The sequence below is a fragment of the Phytophthora infestans genome, genomic scaffold, assembly GCF_000142945.1.
Source record: "Phytophthora infestans T30-4 supercont1.16 genomic scaffold, whole genome shotgun sequence".
In the NCBI taxonomy this organism is placed as follows: Eukaryota; Oomycota; class Peronosporomycetes; order Peronosporales; family Peronosporaceae; genus Phytophthora; species Phytophthora infestans.
Window position 1 is genome coordinate 1,278,405 of NW_003303743.1, and position 10,123 is coordinate 1,288,527.

Sequence of the window (10,123 nt, forward strand, 5' to 3'; positions counted from 1 at the left end):
CTGTACACGCTCATTACGCAGAATTCCTGGTGCAGGTCGCAAACCACACTATCATCAGCTTGAGCAGGAGCTCCACGCATGGGTATCCTTTCGAAACAAGAAGGGTTTGCGAGTAAAAGACAAATACATCCAGCTACAAGCCCTCAACATCAACCGTGCTTTGATAGAGCGTGGAAGTCCACCGAATGAGTTTCGTGCTTCTTCTGGGTGGTTGGATCGTTTCAAGGAGCGCTACAATCTTGTTTCGCGACGGCAAACGACCACCAGAACACTTCCCGATGACGCTGCAGAGACGTGCATGAAGTTCATAAAGAAAGCACACCAACTGATTGAAGAGCACGACATCCTTCCGTGCAATGTGATCAATATGGACCAGGTTCCCAGATATTTTGAAACAGAACCAAAGTCTACCATCACAACCCGTGGCTCACGAGACGTGCTTTTGCGGAAGAACGGCAGCAGTCACAAACGGTTCACTGCAACATTTTCAATCACTGGCGACGGACAGATTTTAGCGCCTCACTTACTCTTCTCCAAACTGAAAAGGAGGCCATCATGTCCACCTGGTGTCTTGGTAGACGTGAACCCCACTGGAGTGGAATGATGACATCCTTCTCAGGCATGCGCAAGACGTGATATGCAGCAGGAAGGAGACTCAATTTTATCGGTAAACCGTTTTGTATATCATTGACTCGTATGCAGCCCACGTCAAGATGTTCAAAGAGAAACTGCTCGAGCGGTACAACGTGTTCGTGTTGTTAGTACCTCCAAATCTCACAAACCTTCTACAGCCACTTGATGTTGCAGTCAATCGAAGCTTCCAAGCTTATTACCGCACGATGTATGATGGCTACATTGGAGAGGCTTTACAAGACAAACAGCTTCAAACAAAAGCCGGCAACCCCAAAGTCCCTAACTATGGCAGAAATGGGTGTTAGATTGGATTGATACCAAAACGCCGGAGGATATCAAGAAAGCATTTCAGCTTTGCGGGCTTGTAGCTAAGTCGGCGTTTAGTTTGGCCAACCTGTATCCTCCACTTCGGGAGTTGTTGAGCCCATCCATGAACATGTACGACTGGCACCAGCAATATCAGCATATTGTCGACGCGACGGATGAACGCGAGGAAGTTTGTATCTCAACACCAGGCTGGTATATCCCAGAAGACACACGGACGAGTCTGTTTTGCTGTCTTCGTCGTAGTCTCGGTGCTTCAGACTCTGACTACGTTGTATCTCTGACGGAGTATATGCAAAACCTAAATGACCTGACCGGACTGTTCGACGACGAGTACATTGCGTCGTTAAGAAGTGGTGAACTTGCGCCTGGAGAGCTCGAGCTATTTGCTGCATCTCGCATGCACGATTGCGATATTGAAGTCGTCACTCTTAACAACGAATGCAGAGTTATCTCGAAGTACACGTACACTGTAGAGTGCGCCGCCCGAGACATTTGCATAGCACGAATTGGGCCACTTTTTACCTTGAAGCTCGATGGACTCCATCTATAGATCGCCTGCTCATGTCGCTCTTCTGACTTTTAGTTTATCTCTGCATTTAAGCGCCTAGGCTGTATACATGAATAAAACGCCCACGGGCTCTCTATTTTAATTGAACGCTTAGGCGTCTAGTGCGCGGTAAAACGGTAGTGTTCGTCAAAGAGACTGGAAATAGCCAATAACCAGGTAGGGGTCAGCAATGGAAAGCCAGCTCTCGGAAGTTGAAATGTCCATACGATAATATCTCTAAAATGCTTTCTTTTTTAAAAGAGTGGCTGCGTGGGCTCTTCATGACAGCCTCTTCCGGACAACGCGATCTCTTCTCATGGCCGTTTGCTGACGCTTATTCGCAACAAGGCAAAACTTAAAACTGCATATTTAATCATCAGTTTTCATACGGCGACGATGGCGTGCGACAGGGACGCATTCGTCTCGTTTGGTGGTGCTGCTGCTGTTTGACAGGAGCCATCGTCGCGAACTTCGCTTTTTATGTGTATTTTAAAGTAGGTCAAAAGCTCTGGTTGGGCAAGACAAGAAATACATAGTGACGCATGTATTTTTTGTGTATAGTCTATGAACCATCGCTTAGCCAATCAAATTGCAAAGTGATCGCTTAACACGCATGCGTCGAAAAATTGATCCGGTTGGGAGCGGGCCTTAACGCCGTCAATTGCTTACCATGGGCGACAGGCAAAAATCGTGGCACCTCCGTAGACCGTAATTGAATGCAGCATCCCAAAAAAGAACGGCAAACCGAGTCGGTAATATTCGCGCGAAGTGTTTATCGACCAAGACCTGTACTATGTAATCTCCTGTCATATTCTCTGAACAGTTCATATCGCTTTTGATCGATTTTCAAGTAGAGCTGCGCGCTCCACTTGAGCCAGTCACGCGAACAGCCTTCTCAAAATTTCTTGATCTTGACCGTCGTCAACTCTACGGCAGTGCTAAGGGTTGCCGCGGCTACTTGGTACGATACGCACTCGTTCTTGTCGTTGCGTCCAATGCATGTATTGCTTGGCGAATTAAAGCATTTTGGGGCTAAACGTACTTCATTTTGAAGCACTACCAGGAAAAATTGTCAGTACAAGCGGAACAGTTAGTGGGTCTGTTGTCTGTGTAGATGCCACACGTACGAATTTCCTGACCATAATGTCGAAACCCTGGAGTGGTTGATTGCATAAAACATCCTCGAATTTGTATGCGAAAACTATCCCGATCCCAAAAATAAAAAGCTTCTCAATTGCCGAATTTTTCTGATCTTTCAGCCGTGTTAGCATTTTTTATGTACACAACGTCAATAAAGCTATATTTTCTGGCGGAGTCGATCAAGTGGACAATTTAATTGCTAGCGTAGTATGAAGTGATTCCAACTGAGCGAAGCTTACGTTCAAAAACCTTTTGTTTATCATGACTCAACGAGATTGGGCTACGAACCATTGTTGGAGGTTGCTGGCAAAAGTGTCGCTTTGTCAATTGATGGCCAAATGCCTAATTTCCACGTGGCCAAAACAGTTATTGGAGAAATGGCATAATATTGATCAGAAGTGAATTGTTTTATAGTCAATAAGCAAAAAAATAGTTTTTGCCGTTACTATCATATTACATATATATATATCGTACACTTTGCTCCCGCAAAACCTTTTAAGTATTATTAAACTCGTTACTTCCGTTTGTCTTTTAATTAACCCAATTAACGCGGGATTCTGTATTCGACAGATTAAGTGATATTGCAGGTGTTAATATTCCAAGAGCTTATACGCGGGGGGAAATGACGTAAATTCCCCGCATATACAGTTTTGTATGGCTTTGGGTGGGGGTTATCACTGAGGATCAGCGCTGGTGAGATAGACGGGTATTTTCAGGCATCCATAGAAAATACAGTATAAGCGGTGAAGAGGTATAGAAATTCAGTTCCCAACCATTTTATTCCCTGCCACTCATTTTTAAAATGATGGACGTGCTGGACGGTGTGGATACGAATAAGTTCAAGAAGCTGTGGCGTCAGCTCGTAAAGGACGGCTGGAAGGCAAGGCCGCCGACGGGGCTGAACGTCGGGCACACGTACGTAAAGCCTGGTGTGAAGGGCAAGCTTCGCAAGGATCGCATCAATGCGGACTATTTTTGTGGTACGATGATCGGTATATCCTATTGGTAAATGTTTGTACTAAATGTGCATGATTTCTAGGGACGAAATACCGATGGCAGTACGCATGTCGTTCCGGTTTAGTAGAACTAGCCGTCTACGAGCTTCCAGTACCCGTTGGACGGCCGCCAATGGGGAAACAAGCGGCGTACACAGCAGCGCAGCGGCAAATACCGACGGCAGCGCCAGAACGCGACGAGCCTAGGTGGTCAATCTGGCGGTGTTACTCCTGCGGCTGCAGCACAAGGGGCCGACGGTGTTACTCCTGCGACTGCAGCACAAGAGTCTGACGTGTGTTATTCCTGTGGCTACAGAATAAGGTGGTGGGTCTGGCGGTGTTACTCCTGTGGTTACAGAGCAAGGTGGTGGGCATGGCGGTGTTACTCCTGTGGCTACAGAACAATGTCATCGGTCTGATCACAGTTCTCCGTCTGGTACAGAACAAGCTAGACGACCAGATCACAGTAACAGTTCTCGTACGGAAGCGATCGCTTCGGATGATGATTCCATAACGGATAACTTCATGGATGCTATGCGTGTGGAGAATCTATTCCCCCCTCCTGCCCTGGACGATATCAACGTTGGGAGCGAAACCTTCTCAGTTAGTGATGATTCAGACGATGAAGATTCTGCTTTCTGCGACTTTGATTCTGATCTGGAGGAATACATGGACGAAGGCGAATCTGATTCCGACTTTGAGACGAAGGTGAAGCTTTTCAGCAAGACGACGACGAAATGAAAGGGCTCGAGTGGGAAGTCTTCGATCAAGATCATTGCGGTACGTCTGTCGTCTACAGAATACGAGTTTCCATAGACTAACTTATTCTGAATACTACCGCCAACTATTTCTCGCCTTCATAGATATGGCACTCGTCAATGGCTTCACTCTTCACAGGATGGCAATGGAGCGGAAAGGCAAGCGTGCGCCCAAGCACGCGGAGTACATGCGGCAGCTTCACGTGGAGTTACTTGCAGTTACAGCTATAAGCTTCCGTACCAACCGACACGCAGAAGATTTGGCGAGTGTGCGACCGGAAATCTTGACCACGTGCTGCGCAGCACTGATGAACTATACAAGGCTAAATCCTGCAAGAGCAAAGGGAAGAGCAAAAGCCGACAGCATCTCTGCAAGGTATGCTTGGCGCTGAGCCCACCCAAGGTGAAAAGCTTCGAGAGCAGCTTCTACTGTCGTGAATGCTCGGAGGCTCTTGAAGGATATATTCCTTTGTGTAACACGGTCGGCGCTCGGAGACGGGGAATACATTGACGTGCAGCCAAATATGGCACGGATCGTGGGGTAGTGGGGCTGCTACTCCGGCACATCTGCGGGGGCGAACTCGCCTACGGAAGCGAAAGCTGGAGGAGCTTAGTGAGGAAGACAGCGATAACGAGTAGCATCTGCACTAATAGCAAACCTGGTGTGGTGTTGAAAGAATGAGGTCTGACACACGCCGACTTCTTCCTCTCTCCTTGCGCTCACCAAATTTCGACCGGTTCCATCCTACTACTTCCTGCTAAGTCTAGAACTGGTCGAAAGTGAGCGCGCTTCATCACCTCGTGCTCACCACCGCTAAAACCACGGCGACGCCGCGACGCATTTGGAGAACTTTGATCACTTTGAGCAGGAAATCAGCACAGAGAGGGTTGCGCATCGCGCCAGATGCAAACTTGCCCGATTGCGAGCGTAAGATTTTCCACGTGGTGGATACATTGTAGATACTTTGTTCACATACGCAGCATTTTTGCGTCTGTTCGCAACGTCTATCACTTCAAGGGCTTAAAACAGATAAATTGTTGCGCTCTTCCCACCATAGTTTAACCAAGTAATTCCCTTGTTCTGTCTAATACAGAATATTTCCCCGCGTTAATTGGGTTAACAGTTAGAATTGGTTGAAACAAAATACGACCAGCGAAATACTGAAGTTGCGAGTATTGGGACAGTACGTATATAATGGCCACGCATTACACTTATGTTAACACGAGGACTACTCCGACGCCTTCTGGCACTTGCTCATTGTACCCGATTCCAGTACGCACTTGAGGTCCGCACCGTTGCAAGCTACCGCCCACGGGCCGTATACACCCTTGCCTCCGCACTGGTCGCCGAGTCCAGGCTTCTTCTTCATGCAGTATCCAATGTGCTTGTCCGATTTCTGGCAGAACGTCTCACTGTCGCACTTAACTGCCTTGTTCTCCCACTCGCACTGCTGGCCCGCACTCGCCAACTCGGTCAGGATGTGCACGCGCAGATGTGTTGACGCGTCGACGACTTGAATGGCGATTCCCAGTAGGGAAGTGACGAAAAGCGAGAGCTTCATGGAGTATCGAGATTCTTGTGAGCTCTTGAGAGGAGATTCGCGAATGAAGGCTGCAAAGGCGGTTTGAAATAATGCGAAGCCATTGGAATCCTATTAGGATCGAGCCCCAGCGGTCGCATTGACTAGATCGCCCTGAGTTGGATCTTACTTGGAGGGTCACGCACTTCAACGGCATGAACGGTTCACTTGAAGAACGGATATCTGCAATGCGGAAAATCTTTCACTTCCGCATGGTGTCGAATATGTAAAAAGCTGCCAAGTTGGCAGCACGTACAAACGATATCAGTACTAGCAAGAACATCGTACTCTATGCGCAGCGTTAATCTTAGCTTAACGAGGGTATTGCGTTTGCTGAGATAGCCACTTTAGTTCCGCCAGCAACACTAAAACTTGCTTGATACTCGATTAGTAGCGCAAGTTAAGAAAAAAAAGTATGTTATCTGTATTTCCACTGCAAAAAAACTTTGTGGTGCTTCTTGGTGAGAAGCTGTTTTTAATATTCACTGTCAGTACGACATCGAAGCACAGCTATTGCAGCTCTTGGTAGACGTGTCAGCATATTACAGCTTACCGATGTTCGGGCGAGTGGTTGAAGCGCTCAAAACAAGGATTTTCAGGATTAACCTTGACCTCCAGTGCATTTCGTGCGTTGGTCGAAGACAACTCTATTACAGGCGCATTCATGTTACACGTGATATTCCTAACGTCACTGAACAATGCTGCCCAAAATTAAATTTAAACTTAACAGTATTATCGCGCCACCACCCTCATAGACCCACGTTCCTGCAGACCAACGGCAAACGCCGCACGAGAAGGAAACGTACATTACGTACCAAGTTATGGGTAGCACGCTGGATAACCTCAATGGGGGAGCTTACTCTCGAGTACAAAAAGGATGATCTCCGAGTACACACACAAAAAGGATGACTTGCGAGTACAATTTGGGAAAAAGGTGGATTGGCGAGTATGGCATCATAAAAGGTGGATCACCGAGTACATTCGCAAGAACCGACAAGTTTGGTCAGTGTCACCGGAGACTATGGGATGACTCGCATACCTAGTGCGTGACTGTAGGCGACAGCAGCTGCGAGCTGTTCCACGTTCATAAGCTCCACTTTTCCGGTTGAGAACTTGACCTTCCACTGATAGCGACCGCCATTTCGAGCCAACGGTCGACATGTCTAGGCACGTGCTCACGTAGCACTTGCCCCCTGTTCTTCACACTAAACTCCTTGGTCACGTGCCAGTGTGTTGGCGCGGCGGTGCTTTCCATGAAAAGCTGCTCCAGGTGCGAGACACCGAAGAACCGCGCGTCGCTTTTGTTGAACCGCGTGCGGGCAAGCGCGCCGCGGGATTTGAACTGACCTCCCGGGCGTCGTCGAGCTGGCAGCACACTCAACAACGCGTCGATGCTGATCTTCTCGAGGAGCGCCATCGTCGCGACAATGTGCTCGCACATCCATCCTGACTGGCGTGACTCTGAGCAATCGCACACATAGCACTGACGCACCATTCGGATCTAGAGTAAGAACAGTCAGAACCGTCGCTGCCATGTAGGATTGAGATGAGATCAAGTACGTACATCGTCTGCACTCCATTTTGGAGACACCTCGAACGGGTCATGCTCGCTGTTGAGTACTTGAACGCGGTAGAGTGACTGGTAGAGCAGTTGGGCCTCCGAAGCGCGTCCTCGTGGGATTGATGCACCGACAGTCGGGTAAAGCTGGGCTCGTCGGCTGGAGGCGGAGAACCCGCGCCATCGTCGATGACTGCGAACGCCTCCGACATGGCGACTTTGAGAGTACAACTGAACACCAAGGCAGCAACAGGAAACCCACTACTCGCCCCAACAAGCCTCTACCAACCACCGGCAGCCTCTACCAGCCACCGGTAGTTACAGCCAACCATCGCTAGCCACAGCCAGCCACCAGCAGTCACAGGCAGCCATTGGTTGCGACAGGCATCAACTGGGGTGCACCACATATCCGTAAATAGCGTTTCCTAGTGAGCCATAAATAGTGTTCTCCGTGTTATCGAGAACTCGCAACTCATCCTTTTCGAGCCATGGACTCGCCAATCCACCCTTTTTCCCATTTGTACTCGCAAACCATCCTTTTTGAGCATGTACTCGAAGATCATCCTTTTTGTACTCCGATATAATCCGCACCCAACCTCAATGCGTCACCCACCGAGTGTTCTGCAGAGCGCATCCAGATTCACAGTCACATGACACAAAGTAACTTAGTACCTATCATCGATACATGCGTTCTAGCAAACGCCCTAGAGACTGCGCTTGGAGTTTAAAGCACTATGAGTCGATAAGAAGACGGTCTGACTGAATCTGTCGCCCCCCCAATTGATTAAATGCACAAAACCCGTTTCGCAAGCGCTGTTCTTCGATCGCCAAGCCCAAAACGAATTGTTGTTGATTCGTACATGTAGTACTACGCATACAAGTCAGACAGCTAGATGTTGGTTTGAAGAAAAAAAAAACAGTGCCTACTGCAACTCCTGCACTTGACTAACGTTTATTTTCATGTGTTGCCACAAGTAGGTGTCCAACTCACCTCCTCACGAATGCCCCCTGTGTACGGTGGCCCTTCGAACTCCGCATACGTCATAGTAAGGAAAAATGATCTAGTGTCGCTGAGACCGTTTCCATTGCATGTTTTAACGGCAACACAGGGGAGAGAGGCGTTCGACAAGGCCTTGGCGAGTGTCAATTAATCAATTCCCGTCTTGCCATCTCGCCACGCTGCACTGGAAATAATTCCAAGCTGGCTGATCAGCCCCACCGACAAAAACAGCCGCCTACGCGTCTCGGCAACACTGTCAGTATCCGGATTCGAAGCAAAGAGTCTACGGATGAACAGCAAGCAGTCAACTGCTGGCAGCCTATTGTCGTGATTCCTCATTGCTACTTTGCTTGGTGCCACAATGGTGATCTAACCAGTGCCGTACAGACAACGACGGTGAAATCCGCCCGGTGTCTGAACACTATCCTTCATATAAAATAAAAAAATTACGCGCGACAAGAATACCCGCCCAGTTATTTGATTGATTGAAAGTGGCAGTTTCAGGTCAAAGTCTGAACACAAAGTACAAAAACGATTCCAAAATGTACAGAACCGATGCAGGAATCAACACATCCTGGGTTGATTGTACAAAAACGCCCAAATACGGCATACGGATTGGCTGATACTGGTTTCATTAGTGGGAAAACCATGTTTGGACTCGGGCGTGTTTCAAAGGTATGGCGGATTTCACCGTCGTTGTCTGTAGTTCCAGGCCCTTAATAAATTCAGTCATGTTATTACGAAATCTTATATCGGCCTCAACACCGTTGTTGATGGCACAAAGTCGTGCCATCAACATGCTTATTTTTGTATGAAGAGACCAGCCGGTGCGTGTGAACAATCAATGCTGATGGTACGCAACGGAGCGAAAACGTATCATACCGTTTCGCTTGGCGGTTGCCGATATATTCGCACAGCATTTCTTTGGAGACTCCCGCCTATTATAGCGGCAGAAAATGATGGGGCTAGCTAATCCGAAATAAATTATTATCTTTGGATAATCGGCGATAACTTCACCAAAATAGCCTTGAATTAAGTGCAAAGGGCGCGGATAGAAAGCTGAGGTTTCGTAGTTCCTTCTTCCATAAATTAAGACTCTTCATCTCTTTCATTTCAGGATGCGCAGTGCAACGCAGACACCAGCTTAGTCAAGGCGATAAAACCCTAGTTTGCAATGCATATGGTTATTTCGTCGCCGAGGCCAAAGCAGGCAGAAGTGGAGGGTGGGACTCGCGCGATCGAACTAAAGAGGCGACGCGCTTTGGGAAAAGCACAGTTTTTCGGGTGCTCTGGGCATGGAACCTCGACCCAGACACCAATTTCGCCGAGGTGGGCTTGTCGTTTTGGCCCATGTAGGGTTAAAACTGCTCTGTTGTGATATCATATGAAAATCTTACAATTTTATGCTTTCGCTAGTAGAATGTACCATCCACAAGAAGCTCATGAGGAAGATGGTGGGTAATCACTATTTAAATATATACAAATCCTTCTTTTTAAATTTGAACGTTTTATTTTTAACGCCTGTTTGTACAACTGTTTTGCCCTTTCCACACTCTTGACCAATAGAATATCAGCATTATAGCAA

The 10,123-nt window shown here is 47.8% G+C and overlaps 1 protein-coding gene across 1 annotated transcript; it reads left to right on the forward strand.

Moving 5' to 3' along the window:
* Positions 1-3,449: 3,449 nt before the first annotated feature.
* Positions 3,450-5,039, forward strand: PITG_08860 (uncharacterized protein; the record flags this gene model as incomplete). The annotated part of the gene is made up of 6 exons (XM_002902869.1): positions 3,450-3,562; positions 3,687-3,705; positions 3,959-4,120; positions 4,365-4,422; positions 4,506-4,776; positions 4,946-5,039. The coding sequence occupies 6 exons, from the start codon at positions 3,450-3,452 to the stop codon at positions 5,037-5,039; spliced, it is 717 nt and encodes a 238-aa protein (XP_002902915.1).
* Positions 5,040-10,123: the final 5,084 nt, after the last annotated feature.